The sequence below is a fragment of the Hylobates moloch genome, unplaced genomic scaffold, assembly GCF_009828535.3.
Source record: "Hylobates moloch isolate HMO894 unplaced genomic scaffold, HMol_V3 SCAFFOLD_1, whole genome shotgun sequence".
Taxonomy (NCBI): domain Eukaryota; kingdom Metazoa; phylum Chordata; class Mammalia; order Primates; family Hylobatidae; genus Hylobates; species Hylobates moloch.
This window is the reverse complement of record NW_026652276.1, coordinates 38,914,862-38,933,026: the sequence shown is the minus strand read 5'-3', so window position 1 is coordinate 38,933,026 and position 18,165 is coordinate 38,914,862. Positions and strand designations below refer to the sequence as shown.

General features: G+C 37.8%; 1 protein-coding gene across 5 annotated transcripts in view; it reads left to right on the top strand.

Moving 5' to 3' along the window:
- Positions 1–18,165, top strand: part of NBEAL1 (neurobeachin like 1) — a 212,068-nt gene that overhangs the window by 133,338 nt on the left and 60,565 nt on the right. For 4 of the 5 annotated variants that reach the window (XM_058439532.1, XM_032754888.2, XM_058439537.1 and 1 more), the window contains 5 exons: positions 1,200–1,505; positions 1,609–1,758; positions 7,358–7,515; positions 9,615–9,739; positions 15,611–15,737. In XM_058439532.1, the coding sequence (XP_058295515.1) occupies positions 1,200–1,505; positions 1,609–1,758; positions 7,358–7,515; positions 9,615–9,739; positions 15,611–15,737 (866 nt within the window). The remainder of the gene's footprint in view (positions 1–1,199; positions 1,506–1,608; positions 1,759–7,357; positions 7,516–9,614; positions 9,740–15,610; positions 15,738–18,165) is intronic. The other variant, XM_058439546.1, reaches the window with a different exon arrangement.

Genomic DNA, 18,165 nt, shown 5'->3' with positions numbered 1-18,165 from the left:
TACTTTTGATTTCAAATAACAGGAACATCAAGCCAAACTGACTTAGTTAAGAAGATTTTTTTGCTCATATAGTTGAGAATTTCATAGTTAAGATGAGTTTAAGCAGGATTCAGTCAGGGCTCCAGTTCCATTTATTTGCTGTTCTCACAGCACCACTCTCCATCATCTGTCAGCTTGTGTTAAGCTGGCTTCCCTTACGGACACAAAACAGCTGCCAATAGCAATTAGGGCTGTATGCTACTTCTTTCATATCCAGAGAAAGAGAGTGCTTTTTCCTACAGGCATTGTTGGTAGGCAGTTCTCCATGGGTCTCTTGTGTTTCTATATATCTTGAGTAGTGACTCTGGCTGCCTTTGTTATGAACTAGATTTTTGAGGTTGTTCATATGAACAACTTTGGAAGATAGAGGTTATGTCTTCCTCCCGAGAAAAGGGAAGATTTGTTTGCTATCCAGTATAATAAAGATAATGTCTCCCTCCATAGCAAAATCAGACAAGTTTGCTGCCCAGTATAAAAGATTTGGGTTCCCTTTGCTGGACACGGTGGCTCACGCCTGTAATCCCAGGACTTTGGGAGGCCAAGGCGGGTGGATCATGAGGTCAGGAGTTCAAGACCAGCCTGGCCAACATAGTGAAACCCTGTCTCTACTAAAAATACAAAAAATTAGCCGGGCATGGTGGCGGGCGCCTATAATCCCAGCTACTTGGGAGGCTGAGGCAGAAGAATCGCTTGAACCCAGGAGGCAGAGGTTGCCGTGAGCTGAGATCACGCCATTGCACTCCAACCTGGGCAACAGTGTGAGACTCCATCTCAAAAAAAAAAAAAAAAAAAAAGATTTGGGTTCTCTTTATACTGGTTGTTTCTCTCCTAAAATGTGTCTACATGTGCAGACATCATCTAGTCCTCTTCATCTCTCACTGTGGAAATTGCACTTTGAGAAAACCATGCAAATGCTGATACTCTGGCTACTGCTATTGCTGTAGATCTTGGTCTCTGACTCAGGAGTCTTGTGTCTTCTGCCAATACCTGTGAAACTGTACAGCTAACCCTTTAGCTTGGAGGCAAAGTAACATCTGAGACCTTTCACAGTTCTTGACAGTTATATAAAAATTCTGAATCCACAGAGCCAGGCAGAACTTGTGCTTTCACTAAATGTTTGCTTTAGTCTGCTCTTTCTCATCTAAACTATTTTCCTCCAGGTTTGTGCAATGGCATCAGCTAAGCTAAATACCCTTCTTCAGACCAAAGTGATTGAAAATCAGGATGAAGCATGTTACATTTTAGGGAAGCTGGAACATGTTCTAAGTCAATCAATCAAGGAACAGACAGAAATCTACTCGTTTCTGATTCCCCTTGTTCGTACCCTGGTTTCCAAAATTTATGAGCTTCTCTTCATGAACTTGCACCTACCTTCTTTACCTTTTACCAATGGTAGTTCGTCATTTTTTGAAGATTTTCAAGAATATTGTAATTCAAATGAATGGCAAGTTTACATTGAAAAATATGTAAGTTTTATCTTTTTTGATCGAGATTTTTCTGCTAATTTACCATTTTTATAGAGGTGAAGTTATCATATATTAAATTTTATGTATCTTTTTTTTTGGTAAGATTGTACCTTATATGAAGCAGTATGAAACTCATACATTTTACGATGGTCATGAGAACATGGCACTTTATTGGAAGGATTGTTACGAAGCTTTAATGGTAAATATGCATAAACGAGACCGGGAAGGAGGGGAAAGCAAGCTCAAATTTCAGGTAAAAAGTAAATGTTTTAATATCTAGTTTTTCTTGTTGATTTTAGGCATTTAATATTGATTAAGAGTAATACAGGCCCCAAATTTTAAAACAAGCAGTATTTCTATTATTTGTCTAAAAATTATCTTAGAATTAGAAGAAAAACAGCTAATCAGTAACAAGATCAATTAATAGTAAAATGTTCTATATAGTGATTATGTAAAAAGTTTATTAAGCTGACAGTATGTTAATAGATCCCTCTAAGGAGGCTGGATACATACCATCACTTAGAGGGAAATTTATAGGACATAATGTTTATATTAGAAAAGAAGGCATCAAATTTTAAGTTTCTACCTTAAGAAACTAGAGAAATGCCCGAGTGAGGTGGCTTACACCTGTAATCCCCACACTTTGGGAGGCCGAGGTGGATGGATCACCTGAGATCAGGAGTTCGAGACCAGCCTGGCCAACATGGCGAAACCCCATCTCTACTAAAAATACAAAAATTAGCTGGGCATGGTGGCGTGTGCCTGTAATCCCAGCTACTAGGGGGGCTGGGGCTGAAGGATTGCTTGAACCTGGGAGGCGGAGGTTGCAGTGAGCGGAGATCATGCCACTGCACTCCAGCCTGGGCAACAGAGTGAGACTCCATCTCAAAAAAAATAAATAAATAAAAAGGAAAACAGAAACAAAATTAATCCATATCCTTATAAGCAAAAGTAAGGAATGAATAAAGATAAAAACAGAAGTAAATGAAATTGAAATCAGAAAAATAATAGAGAAAATCAATGAAACCAAGGTCCAATTCTTCAAAATATCAGTAAAACTGATAAACTTCTAACAAGATTGACAAAGCAAAAAAAAAAAAAGGAGAGAGAGAATGATGTGAAAAATTATTTATACCAGGAAAGAAAGAGGCAGTATCACCACTGACTCCACGGACATCAACATTGTAATAAAGGACTACTACAAACCACTCTATGCACATAAATATGACAACTTAAATGAAATGGATCAATTTTTTGACAGACACAAATTTCCAGAACTAGTTCAAGAATAAGTATATAACCTGAAAAGTCCCATATTTATTAAAGAAATATAATTTATAGTTAAAAACCTTCGTAAAGGGAAAACTTCAGGCCCAGATGGTTTCACTGGCAAATTCTGCCACAGATTTAATGGAGAAATTATGCCACTTTCTCAGTCTCTTCAAAAATAGAAAAGTAGGAACATTTCTAGCTCATTTGATGAGGGTAATATTACCTTCATAGTGAAATCATAGAAAAATAGTACAAGAAAACTACAGACCAGTATCTGTCAGGAACATAGCTACAAAACAAATCTAGCAATATATTTTTAAAATAATACATTAGATCAAGCACAGAGGCTTATGCCTGTAATCCCAGCACTTTGGGAGGCCAAGGTGGGAGGATCATTTTAGGCGAGGAGTTCGAGACCAGCCTCAGTAACGTAGGGAGACTCCATTTCTACAAAAAAATTAAAAAATTAGCTGGGTGTGGTGGTACATACCTGTAGTCCCAGCTACTGGGGAGGCTGATGTGGGAGGAACACTTGAGTATAGGAGGTCAAAGCTTTAGTGAGCCATGATCCCACCACTGCACTCCAGTGTAGATGAGCAGCAAGACTCAGTCTCAAGAACAATAATGATAATGGTAATAATAATATATGACACAACAAAGTGGAATTTATCCTCAGGGTGCAGGGCTAGTTCAATATTTGAAGATTAGTTAATATACTGAACCGTATTAGTAGTCTTAACAAGAAAAACTACATTATCATATCAGTAAATGCAGAAAAAGCGCTTGAAAAAATTAAACATCCATTTGTAATCAAAGCTCAGCAAACTAGGAATAGAAGGGAAGTACTTAAACCTTTACAAAAATCCTACCACTAGCTTCATATTCAGAGGCGAAAACCTGAGTACTTTTCCCTAAGATAGGAAACTAGGCATGGATATTCATTCTCACCACTCTTAGTTACTGTTGTACCACAAATCTTAGCAAATATAGTAAGAATAGAAAAACTATATAAAAAAGCATTCACATTGGGAAGGAAGAAATAAAACTATCTAAAGAACATGATTCTCTGTGTAGGAAGTCTTAAGGGCTCTATTACACCAATAAATTACTATAAATAAGCAAGGTTAGCAAGGCTGCAGGACATAAAATAAATACACAAAATTTAATCATATTTCTGTTCACTAGCAATGAATAATGAATGAGAAACAGATTTTCTAAAAATACTTTTACAATAGCTCTAAAAATAATAAAATGCTTAGGTATCAATCTAACAAAATATGTACAGCATCTGCTGTATATATGCCAAAAACTAAAAAACACTTGAAACAAATTAAAGAAGACCTAAATAAATACAGATAGACACTGTATTCATGAACTGGAAGACTCAATAGTCTTTTTTTTTTTTTTTTTTTTTGAGACGGAGTCTCGCTCTGTCACCCAGGCTGGAGTGCAGTGGCGCGCTCTTGGCTCACTGCAAGCTCCGCCTCCCGGGTTCACGCCATTCTCCTGCCTCAGCCTCCCGAGTAGCTGGGACTACAGGCGCCCGCCAACACGCCCGGCTAATTTTTTGTATTTTTAGTAGAGACGGGGTTTCACCGTGTTAGCCAAGATGGTCTCGATCTCCTGACCTCGTGATCCGCCCGCCTCAGCCTCCCAAAGTGCTGGGATTACAGGCTTGAGCCACCGCACCCGGCCGACTCAATAGTCTTAAGTAATTTTAAGGTGTATATATTTGGTTAAACCAAAATGAGAACATTGTTCCTTTCTTAACTTAAAATATATTGTAAACATCTTCCCATGCCAGGCTGCAAAGTATTCCATTGTTTTATATATTAGTACATTTAAATTTATTTCCCATTGATAGACTCATTTACTAGTTTTTTTCTTTATTATAAATAGTATTGAACATCCCTATAGTTATATTTTTGTGGCTATCCAAGATGATTTCCCTAGGATAAGTGGAATTACTAGTATGTAGTGCTTATGATAAATACCGTTATATTTCCCTGAGAGAAGTTCTACCAGTTTGTATTCTCATCAACACTTTCCCTGTAACTTTACCTTTAGGTTTTCTAGAAATACCTAATTTAAGAATATCCTGATATTATTGAACCTCAAAACTGTGGAACTGATGTTTAATTGCCATGGAGCTGTCATGACTTCCTCAGTTTTCTCAGCAATGATCTGTTTTAAATATTTAGTAACATTGTATTCCAAAACAACTGATTTCCTACTAAGTCTAATAATAGTTAACAATAACAATTATAATAACAACGACAACCACAAGTTATTGAGAACTTGCTATTTTTCTAGCACTATATTAAGTACTTTAAATGTTCATCCTTATTATGACACTTAGTTAACCTCATTTTACACATGAGAGGACACTGAGCCTCAGAGAATTAGCTAAGAGAAACAACTAAGCTAAAGATAAAGTTAGATAAGAAAATTAGCTCAGAAAAGCTAAGATTTGTATCCAGGTCTAACTCCAAGGCATGTATTTTTAACCACACATTGCTGTAGTGCCTCTCTAAAACTGTTTAAAATTTTCTTTTAATTTTTTTTTTTGCACACAAAACAATAAACATTTCCTAAAAGTACATACAAACAAAAAGATGCATATCAAACATATTAGGAAGGTTGCCCATGGGAAGACGGGGAATAGAAATGGAGGGGTGGGAATTAAAGAAAATAAATGAGAGAGGGACTTTGTATGGATCAATGATAATAACTCAATCCTCTATTTGACAAAGAAGAAGGAGAAGGAAGAGGAAGAAAAAGAAAGTGGGATAAAGGATCAGAAAGGGAGGAAAATAGAAAAAATTAGAGTACGACTCCAGGGTAGACCTGTTTTGTTGTCGCTTGGTTGGTTGGTTGGTTTGTCAGTTGTATTTTTCATATGTTTCGCCATGTTGGCCAGGCTGGTCTCGAACTCCTAGCCTCAAGTGATCAACCCGCCTCAGCCTCCCAGAGTACTGGGACTACAGGCATGAGCCACCACGTCCAGCCCCCACATTGCTTCTGGCCTCTGTGGTAGACCTCCCAGACGAGGCGGCCGGGCAGAGGCGCTCCCCACATCCCAGACGGGGCGGCCAGGCAGAGGTGCTCCACACTTCCCAGACGGGGTGGCGGGACAGAGCTGCTCCTCACTTCCTAGATGGGGTGGCGGCCGGGCAGAGGTGCTCCGCACATCCCAGACGATGGGTGGCCGGGCAGAGGCGCTCCTCACTTCCCAGACGGGGCGGCCGGGCAGAGGCGCTCCTCACTTCTTCCCAGACGGGGCGGCCGGGCAGAGATGCTCCTCACTTCCTAGACGGGGTACGGCCAGGCAGAGGGGCTCCTCACTTCCCAGACAGGGCGGCCGGGCAGAGGCGCTCCTCACTTCCCAGATGGGGCGGCCGGGCAGAGGCGCTCCTCACTTCTTCTCAGACGGGGCGGCCGGGCAGAGGGGCTCCTCACTTCCCGGACGGGGCGGCCGGGCAGAGGCGCTCCTCACATCCCAGACAATGGATGGCGGGGCAGAGGCGCTCCTCACTTCCCAGACAGGGCAGCCGGGCTGAGGCGCTCCTCACATCCCAGAAGGGGCGGCCGGGCAGAAGCTGCAATCCCAGCACCCTGGGAGGCCAAGGCAGGCGGCTGGGAGGCGGAGGCTGCAGCGAGCCAAGACCACGCCACTGCACTGCAGCCCCGGCAACACCGAGCACCGAGTGAGCGAGCCTCCGTCTGCAGTCCCAGCACCTCAGGAGGCCGAGACGGGCAGACCATTCGAGGTCAGGAGCTGGAGACCAGCCTGGCCGACATGGCGAAACCGCGCCTCCAGCCAAAGGAGAAAAACCAGGGAGGGGTGGTGGCGCGCGCCGGCAATCCCAGGCAGCCCGCAGGCCAGGGCAGGAGAATCACGGGAGCCTGCAGCGAGCCGAGTGTACTCCAGCCTGGGCCACAGAGGGAAGAAAAGAAAGAAGAAAAGAAGAAAGCGAGGAAGGAAGGAAGGAACTGTTTAAAATTTTAACTGTTCTTTTTAGTGTAATTCGGTGCTGGTTTGTTTGAAACAAATTAATGCTGTCATTTTAGTTTCTAATAGATGAATATTGATGTGAGTTAGATAAGCCAGTCTTCGGTTTGTTTCTTTGAAACTATAAGCATTAATTTCACAGATTAAAGTTATGTCTTGGTAGTATACAATTTCTACTTTCTTTCCTCTTGAGTCTCATTTTAGATGCCTTATAAATTAAAAGATCCCAGAGGAAAATTATTTTACTTGACAGTAAGTAGGAGGTTAATTATCTTGAGTTTAAAAGTTCTGTGTTGAGGCACTTTCCATTTCTGAAGTTCTTCAAGTGTTTATTGTTGGTTGGTTTTTCTTTTTAAGTTTTAAAAAATATAAATAGATTATAGGTAAAATTATGTCATACTTCATCAAAGAAAATGATTCTAATGGAATAAGAAAAGCCTATTGGTTACTAGCTTCTTTCTCATAATGCAAGATATTATTGGTCAAAAATTTTAAATTATGGAATTAAAATGTAAATATACCTGTAAATATAAGAGTCAATGATCTTATTTTTTATTGTTTCTTTCAGGAGCTGTTTGTGGAGCCATTTAATCGAAAAGCACGCCAAGAGAACCTGAGGTATAATAATATGCTTAAACAACTTAGCAGTCAACAGTTAGCCACTCTTAGACGCTGGAAAGCAATACAGCTGTATCTTACATGTGAAAGGGGACCTTGGGCTAAAAGGTAAGAGGATATAATTTTATTAAGTACTCTTTTTTCTTTAGTACTCTGGTCTAGAAATTTTTAAGCAAATGCCCCCTTTCACTCCAATTTCTTAAATGTTCAATTTATAGAAGGGTGCTTTTAATCTTATTTATTGTCTTTTTGTGAATTATAGGTCTGGAATGATTCGAGGTTGTATTGTTTTTTATCATATACTTATTTGCCTTCCTTTGACCCTTTGATAAGAAGTTTATTGGACTTTAGACTCTTAGAGAGTGTTAAACCAATTTACTTCTGTCTTTCTGATACCACCTCTTTGAGCTAGGGCTAATGCTGTTGTATGTTTGAATATTTTACAGTTCACTTAACTGATCCTCAGTCACTTCTGTTTTGCTTAATTATGTTATCTTTTTTTTATACAGCCCTTTTTAAAATGTGGTAAAATGTACATAAAATTTATCCTTTTAACCATTTTAAAATGTACAGTTCACTGGCACTGAGTATATTCATAATGTTGTATAATCATCACCACTGTCTAACTTCATAACATTTTTATCACCTAAAAAAGAAATGCTGTACCTATTAAAAAGTCACTCTTTATTATCCTCTGTCCCACCCCCTAGCAACCACTAATCAGCTTTCTGACTGTATTTATTGCCTGTTCTGGTTATTTCATATAAATGGAATCATACAATATGTGACTTTTTGTGTCTGCCATCTTTTACTTAGCATAATGTTTTCATTATGTAGTAGCATGTATCAGTACTTTATTCCTTTCTGTGGCTGAATGGTATTCCCTTATAAGGATATATCCTCTTTTCTTTATCTAGTCAACAGTTGATGGGCATTTGGATTGTTTTCCACTTTTTGGCTAATTTGAATAATGCTGCTGGGAACATTTGTGTACAAGTGTTTGAACACTTATTTTTAATTCTCTTGAGTATAGACTATGAATGGAATTACTGGGTTGTGTGATAATTCTGTGTTTAATTTACTAAGGAACTGCCAGACTGATTTCCACAGCAGCTGCATCATTTTATGTTTTCACTAGCAATGTGTGAGAGTTCCAATTTTTCCGCATTCTTACCAAAACTTGTCATTTCCTGATTTTTTATTATGACCCTCCTAGTGAGGGTAAAGTGGTATTTTATGATTTCATGTTCCATTCCTAATGATTAATGATGTCTAGCATCTTTTCATGTGCTTATTGGTTGTTTTTACAACTTCTTTGAAGAAATATCTGCTCAAGTCCTTTGCCCATTTTTAGATTGTTTGTTTTTTTTGTTGAATTGTAGGAGTGTATATATATATATATATATATATATTTATATATTTATATATACTGAATAATAGACCCTGATCATATATATGGTTTTCAGATATGTAGATTGTCTTTTCACTTTATTAATAGCAGCCCTTTTGATATAGGAAAGTTTTTAATTTTAACGAAGTCCAGTTTAATCTATTTTGTTGTTGTTTTTATTTTTTTGGTTTTTTTTGGTGTCATATCTAAGAAACCATCGCCAAGTCCAAGGTCATAAAGTTTTATCATTATCTTTTCTCTTAGGAGTTTTATAGTTTTAGCTCTGTTTTAGATTCCTCGTGTATAAAGTGCAGCTATGCATACTCACTTTGGTTCTATCAGAGTTATTTGGATTAAATGAGATAAAAAATGTGAACAGTTTTATAAAATGGTGCTAAGTAGGCTGGGCATGGTGGCTCACACCTGTAATCCTGGCACTTTGGGAGGCCAAGGCAGACAAATTGCTTGAGGCCAGGAGTTCAAGACTAGCCTGACCAATATGGCAAAACCCCATCTCTACTAAAATTACAAAAATTAGCTGGGCGTAGGGGCACATGCCTGTAATTCCGGCTATGTTGGGGGGCTGAGGCACGAGAATCACTTGAATCCAGGAGGCAGAGGTTGCAGTGAGCTGAGATTGTGCCACTACACTCCAGCCTGGGTGACAGAATGAGACTCTGTCTCTAAAAAATAAAAATAAAATAAAATGGTACTAAACAAATGTAAAGTACTTGATACTTTTTTACACTATTTAAATCAAACAATCTTTGTAACTTAAGCTACATAATTTTACTTGTTTGCTTATGAATATTCTTAGGAAACAGAATCCAGTTCATTGGAAGCTAGCTAATGTAGAGAATTATTCCCGCATGAGACTTAAGCTGGTACCGAATTATAATTTCAAAACCCATGAGGAAGCTAGTGCCTTGAGAGATAATCTGGGTGAGTTCCAATGACTGTTTAATTATATGTTGAAGATAATGAGAGTGTTCATGGGATTGACGATTGTTATTTTATTGTTTTAAATGTGTTTACTTATGAAGGAAAGGTGGCATTTTATAATTGATATTTAAATGACTATATGTTTTCAGTCCTGTTACATTTGGCTTAAATCCAAGGTGATTTAATACTTCCATTGATTGTAATTTCTAAAAAAAAAATTTTTTTAATTATAAAAGTATACTGTACTTCATATCAACTGTTATGTCTTGCAGTGAAACAATGTTCTTTTCTCTTAGTTTTTTTGCTCATCAAGACTGAGGCTAATACTAATGTTAGATAGAATTCTTAGCAATCCCTTCTTTTTTTTCTTTTTTTTTTTTTTGAGACAGAGTCTCACTCTGTCACCCAGGCTGAAGTGTAGTGGCACAGTCTCAGCTCACTGTAACCTCTGCTTCCAGGGTTCAAGCGATTCTCATGCCTTAGCCTCCAAAGTAGCTGGGATTACAGGTGCCCGCCACCAGGCCTGGCTAATTTTTGTATTTTTAGTAGCGACGGGGTTTCACCATGTTGGCCAGGCTGGTCTCCAACTCCTGACCTCAAGTTATCCTCCCACCTTTGCCTCCCAAAGTGCTAGCATTACAGGTGTGAGCCACCACACCCAGCCGTAATTCTTAGCAATCCTTTATACCTTTTATTATAACCTATTTTTATAGGGCTCTAGACCCTTAGTATCTTAGATTGGCCAATGCCTTTTTCTAAAAAAAAAAAAAAAAAACCTACTTGAGGTCAGGAGTTCAAGACCAGCCTGGCCAACATGATGAAACCCTGTCTCTACTAAAAATATAAAAAATTAGCCAGGCATGGTGGTGGACACCTGTAATCCCAGCTATTCAGGAGGCTGAGGCAGGAGAATTGCTTGAACCCGGGAGGCGGAGGTTGCAGTGACCTGAGATCACGCCACTGCATTCCAGCCTGGGCGACAAGAGCAAAACTCTGTCTCAAAACAAACAAAAATTTAGCCTCACAGTATTTCAAAACAGATCTTAAGAGGTTTCTGCAACTCTTTAGGAAACCCTTCCTTTATAACTATCTCACTTGTCATCTCTCCCTTTGTTAAGATAGGTCTGTGAAATACCCCAAAATGTTTATCAAGAATCATTGGGCCCAGCACAGTTGCTCATGCCTGTAATCCCAGCACTTCGGGAGGCCACGGCAGGCAGATCACCTGAGGTCAGGAGCTCGAGACCAGGCTGGCCAAGATGGTGAAACCCTGTCTCTACTAAAAATACAAAAATTAGCCAGGCCTGGTGGTGGGCACCTGTAATCCCAGCTACTCTAGAGGCTGAAGCAAGAGAATCACTTGAACCCGAGAGGTGGAGGTGGCAGTGAGCCGATATCGCATCATTACACTCCAGCCTGGGTGACAAGAGCGAAACTCCTCAACAACAACAACAACAACAAATCATTGGTAGTCATAGGCATATTATGTTGTAGTTTTAGATGACATAAGTACCAACTTTTAGATGTTATTTTTAAACTATTTTTGTTTTTTTGAGACTGGGTCTGTATTGACCAGGCTAGATTGCAGAGGCTTGAACATGGCTCACTGTAGCCTTGACCTCCTGGGCTCAATCGATCCTTCTGCCTCAGCCTCCTGATTAGCTGGGACTACCAATGCATACCACCATGCCATGCCCAACATTTTTTTTTTTTTTTTTTTTTTGGTAGAGACAAGGTCTCACCATATTGCCAGGCTGGTCTTGAACTCCTGGGCTCAAGTGGCAGTCCTTCCACCTCAGTGTCCCAAAGTGCTGAGATTACAGACATGAGCCAGCATGCCTGGCCAGATCTTATTTTTTTTAATTGCCTTAACATATGGCCAAAACATTTGATGCCATAAAATAAATCAAGAGAGCCATGATGCCTACCATTTAGAGTCTTACATTTTGAAATAAATCAGATACAGTAAGTGGTTTTCCTTAATTCAAAATAATGGCGTTGTCCATGATATAAACACTAACTTTGAGTGTTATCTTACATAGCAATAGCCAGTTGTGTATAGCTTTTTCTCTGAAAGAATCTTGTATCCTCTTCTTTCTCTACTCTTCCTCTACTCTTTGAAATGTAACTATCATTACAAAGAGTATCTTTGTAATGATATCTTTGTAGAGAAAGTATCTTTGTAGAGAAAGAGTATCTTTCTCTACTCTTTGAAATGTAACTATCATTAACACCCAACAAACATCTTTTGGTAAATGACTTTAATAGTTACTTATGGAATAGTGTTCCATATTATTTTCTTGACTTTTGCTAAGAAATCTCCTTCCATAAAGTTTCCTCTGTTTTTTCCTCTCCTTCTCACCCCTCGACACATGCACACAGATGTAATTTTATGTCCCTTCTTAGTCTCAGTTGTTCTTTTTGTTTGTTGGTTTTTCTCACTTTAAAAATTTACTCCAAGTGTAATAGTGACAATAAAACTGTACAGAAAAAAAATTATATATTTCAAGGTGAAATTGGAAATCATAAAAAAGCATCACTCTTTAATATCTTTAAAGTTCTTTGACGTATACTTCAGAATTAACTGCAAAATGTTTTGCCTACTCCTTAGTTTTGTCTATAGAGTATTTTCATTAACTGCCAGAATTCATGGTATTCTTTTTTTTTTAAATTATCTTGTTTTGTTTTACTTACCCCAATACTGCTTTTTATAAGCAACCCATTGCAGATGTATAGAATTGTGTTTTCATTATGGGCTAACCTGCAAAGCTAACCATGATTTAAAATACTATTTTGGATGGAAAATCCATTATTAATTTCAAACAGCTGACTTATGAAGCATCTTTTGGAACACACCCACTTGTAAATTAGGGAATTTGAAGAGTCAAAAAGAAAATATATTCTTAAATGTATCAGTAAAAATATTTGGTTTGTAGTATGGACAACATAGTGATACCCCATCTCTACAAAAAATACGATTTTTTGTAGCATGGCACATGCTTGTAGTTGGAGCTACTCAGAGGTGAGAAGATTGCTTGAACCCAGGAGGTCGAGGCTACAGTGAGCCACGATCATGACACTGCACTCCAGCCTGAGCAACAGAGTGAGACCTTGTCTCAAAAAGAAAAAAAAAAAAAGTTTGATTTGGCTAGGTGTGGTGGCTCATACCTGTAATCCCAGCACTTTGGGAGTCCAGGGAGAAGAGTCGCTTGAGCCCAGGAGTTCGAGACCAGTCTGGACAACATAATGAGATCTCATCTCTACAAAACAAATTTTAAAAGTCAGCTGGGTGCAGTCATGAGTGCCCATGATCCCAGCTACTTGGGAGGCTGAGGTGGGAGGATTGCTTGAGCCCAGGAGATTGAGGCTGCAGTGAGCCATGATTATACCACTTCATTCCAGCCTGGGCAACACAGTAAAACCCTCTCTCAAAAAAAAAAAAATTGATTTAAGAAATTTTTTTTTGTCTGTACTTCTTTATTAGACATGCTGTTTTCTGATTGGCAAATTTAACAACTTATTTTTAGTCCTCACCCTGCTTCTATTGTTTCTGAAGCATTTAGTGGTTATCCTCTTCTGTAAGTGTATTTCTTTCCTTCTTTCGTTTCCTTTTTTTGTTTGTTTGTTTTGTGAGACAGGATATCGTTCTGTCACCCAGGCTGGAGTGCAGTGGTGCAGTCACCACTCACTGCAGCCTTGAGCTGCTGGGCTCGAGTGATCCTCCTGCCACAGCTTCCCGAGCAGCTGGTACTATAGGTGTGTACCACCACACCCAGCTAATTTTTTAATTTTTAAACTTTTTTTGTAGAGACAAGGTCTCCCGCTGTTGCCCAGGTTGGTCTTGAATTTCTGGGCTCAAGTGATCCTTCCACCTCAGCCTCCCAGAGTACTGGGATTACAGGCATCAGCCATCACACTAAGCCTGTAAATATATTTCTTTCTTAGCTCTGCTGCTTAACCTCCTACTTTTTATACCAACTTTTAGTCTTTTTTTCTAAAACTTTTTTCCTGCACACCTTTAAATGATGATGTTCCCAGATCCATTCCTAGCATCTTGCCTTTTACCTGTGTTCTTCCTGAGTGATCTCATGGATAACCCACCATATATGTAATGCTGCTTTCCCAGCTGTATTTCTAGTTCCAACTTTCCTTTTGAACTCTGGAACAATGTTTCCAACTGCCTGTTGGGATACCTCTTCCACAGTCTCCATATGACATTTCTGAAACTGAATTTATTATCTTTTCTCATATGTGTATTCCTTACCCTAGTTTCTACTTCTCTTGTATCTGGTATTGTAGTTATCAGTATCTCCATATACTAGTTGCTGAAATTAAAATCCACACTATCCACAAGTCTCTCCTCATCTCTCTGAAATCCCTACATATAATAGCTCTTTATGTACTGTGTCCTGTTGATTCTATCTCTTACATAACCTTTGAATGTTTTCCCTTATTTTCATTCCCTTTGCTATTGCCATGGCTTAGCTTGGTGCTTTCTCCAAACTTACAGTAGCTTGCCAGCTGGCCTCCTTGCTGCAGTCCATCCTTCATTCTCCATTCTTCACCAATCTTTGATCAGATTTTCAATTCATACTGTTAATGGAATAGTACCATACATCTATATAAAGTCAATTTCCTATTTTTATCAGACTACCTAGGCTTCCTTCTTTTCACTTTTTATTGCATTGTCATGTACTTCGTTAATTAAATGTTTTAACAATAAATTAGACCTCATGAAAAAACATGTTCAGTAGAAATAGTTACTAACTCGTTCTAGGGAAAATGTGAATCACTACTTCCCAATGTAGAAGAAGGTATGATCAAACAGATTTACACAGAAAAATGAAGCTGTACATTATGTTGATTCATCTTACGTCTGAGCAGCGGTATCATTTGAGAAGTTAAGGGAGGATTTGTCATCTTTATAGTGTTTTGTTATTTATAGTTATTTGCAGTATTGTTATTTTATATATTGTATATGAATTATTTTTGCCATAAATGAAATGTCTTTATTCATAGTTAAGTATGTTAATTTTTTTCCAATCCTATAAATTATGCATATATTTGTATTACTGTTCTTATTTTAATCAGATAGTTGGAAGGTAAATATATAATAGTAGCTATCATTTATTTTATATTTAATGTGTACCAGATGTTTCACATATATTACCTTTCATATACATAACAACCTTGTGATGAAGTCTCCATTTTACAATTTAGAAAACATAGATTCAGAAGGGTCATATGGCTTAATAAATGGCAAAACTAAATTTGAGTCTAGGTTCACCACTTCATAGACCATGTTCTTTCATTATACCAGACCTGCCTTTTTACAGGATGTTTAGTTTATAAAATACATTACATGTATTGCATATGTATGCCTCAGAATTATGTATTAAATTCCATGTGGTCCAGAAAGTAAACACTTTCGCTCTTGGTCTGTGTATTATTTCCCAAGTAAAGACAATTTATCATATATTCTTTCTTAGTATTGCTTTTGTACAAATGCACAGTAAAAATAGTTCTATTACATTAATACAATTAGAATATTTCTTCCTTTGACTTAATTATTGGCAACGTTTAGAATTAAATATAAATAAAGAGTACTTGGCCTATTTCTGAAACAAATAATACCATTATTAAAAATAGATACTATTATTTTTAAAACATTTATTCTTTTTACCTTATGAATAGTAGTGGTCAAAATCGCCATCAAACATCAAGGATTACTCTAAATCAAAGTACCATCTTTACTTACAATATACATATTGTTATCATCTAACAGTCAGGAACACAACAGTCAGAAATTACAGAAAGGCTATAATATTGTTTTTTACTTTATGTTTAATAGATATTTTGTGTTTAAAACAGGTATCCAACACTCACAGCCTTCCAGTGATACATTGCTTTTGGAAGTAGTGAAACAAGTAAAAGTTAGTGATATGGAGGAGGATAAATTAGACCTTCCTGAAGAGGATATAACAGCTAGAGTAAATGTGTATGTATAAATATTTAAAATTATTTTCTTCTGAGAAAGGGGATTGCAAAATCGTGGAAAAGATTTGCTTGAAATTCTAACACCGTGTATTTCCAGGGTCCAACAGTTAATGCTGTATCAGCTGTTAGGATTTTATCAGTATTAACTGAGATTATTGAGGAAGGCTTCTAAAGACAAAGCAGAAATTCATGAAAGAAAAACAAAAAGAAAGATTAAAAACATTGAAACCTGGTTATTAAAAACAAACAAAAAGCAAAAAACAAACCTCTAGCCAGACTGACTAAAAGAAAGACAACATAAATTGCCTATATTAGGATTGAAAGAGGAGATATTGCCACAAATAACAAAATGATTGAAAAGAATAGTAATAACTTTATGCTTGTAAGTTTGACAGCATAAATGAAACAAATTCTTTGAAAGATACAAATTACCCAACCTCCCACAAGAAGAAACAGATAACCTGAAAAGCCTTAGATACATTTTAAAATTTTTAAGTTGTACTTCAAAAACTTTCTTTAAGCAAATGTAAAATATATTAATTTCCTCATCTCCTCTTTGTATTACTACTGTCATACGTATTACATTTCTTTGTATAAATTCAGTAATACAGTTTTATAGTTGCTGTTTTATGCAGTTGTCTTTAAGTGAATTATAGGAGGAAAACAAATATATGTCATACTTTATTTTTGCTACATAATTATCAAGTATCATACTTGGGCACTTTATTTCTTTGTTTGTGCATTCATTTATCATCTGATATCATTTCCTTTCAGCCTAAAAGACGTTCTCCAGTTTTTTTGTGTGTGTTTTTCTGTGAGTTTTTTCTTTTTTTTTTTGAGACAGGATCTCAAAAAAAAGGTGACATCTCCAGTGTCACCTCAACTGGAGTGCAGTGGTGTGATCACAGCTCACTGGAGCTCCCACCTCCCGGTCTCAAGTGATCCTCCTGCCTCAGCGTCCTGAGTAGCTGGGACTATAGGCGCACCACCATGTCTAGCTAATTTTTAAATTTTTTTACAGAGACAGGGTCTCACTGTGTTGCCCAGGCTGGTCTCGAACCTCTGGGCCCACATGATCCTCCCGTCTTGGTTTCCCAAAGTGCTTGGATTACAGGCCACCAGAAAGTGAGCTGCTGCACCCAGCCCTCTAGTATTTCTAATAAGGAAGGTCTGATTGCCACAAACTCTCTGTTTGTTATCCAGGGAGGTCTTTATTTTTGTTAATCCAGGTATATCTCACAAACATAAAATTTATCATTTTTAATGCATACAATTCAGTGGGGTTTTTTTAGTGTTTTCACAAATTTGTACAACCATCCCTACTATATAATTCCAGAATATTTATGTCACCCCAGAAAGAAATCTTGTACCTTTTAGTGGTCGGTCCCAGTTTTCCCCTTCTCACATAACCTGACAACCACTAATTACTTTGTCTCTGTGGATTTGCCTACTTTGGACATTTTCTGTAACTCCTACAATTTGTGTCTGGCTTATTTTCATTTGGAATAATGTTTTCAAGATTCATTCATGTCATAGCATATAAGAGTACTTTATTCCTTTTTGTGGCTGAATAATATTTTAAATAATTTTCCACTTATAACCATTTATGGTTATCCAAAATATGGATAATCACATTTTGCTTATCCATTCATCAATCAGTGAGCATTTAGGTTGTTTCTACTTTTAGGCTATTATGAATAGTACTTCCATGAATATTCAGGTACAAGTTTTTGTGCAAACATAAGTTTTTAGTTGTCTTGGGTATCTACTGAGGAGTATAATAGTTAGATCATATGATAATTCTGTTTGAACTTTTGAGGAATTACCAAACTGTTTTTTACAGGGACTGTGTCATTTTACATTTTCACCAGCAAGGTATGAGTGTTCTAATTTCTCCACATCTACCTCAACTCTTGTTATTTTCCTTATGGGTTTGTAAAAATTCATTATTGCCATCCTAGATGGTTTGAAGTCATATCTATCTTATTTGCATTTTCCTAGTACCTAATAATGTTAAGCATCTTTTCATGTGCTTGTTTGCCATTAATATATATCTACTTTGGAGACTATATATGCAAATCACTTGCCCCCTCCCCCCCGCTATTTTTTTTTTGAGACAGAGTCTCGCTCTTATTGCCCATGCTAGAGTGCAGTGGCGAGATCTCAGCTCACTGCAACCTCTACCTCCCAGGTTCAAGCAATTCTCCTGCCTTAGCCTCCTGAGTAGCTGGGATTACAGGCACCTGCCACCATGCCCAGCTAATTTTTTTACTTTTAGTAGAGATGGGGTTTTGCCATGTTGGCCAGGCTGGTCTCAAACTCCTGACCTCAGGTGATCCACTCACCTCGGCTTCCCAAAGTGCCTGGATTACAGGCGTGAGCCACTACGCCCGGCCTGGTTCTTTTTTTAAATGTTTTTAATTTCTGTC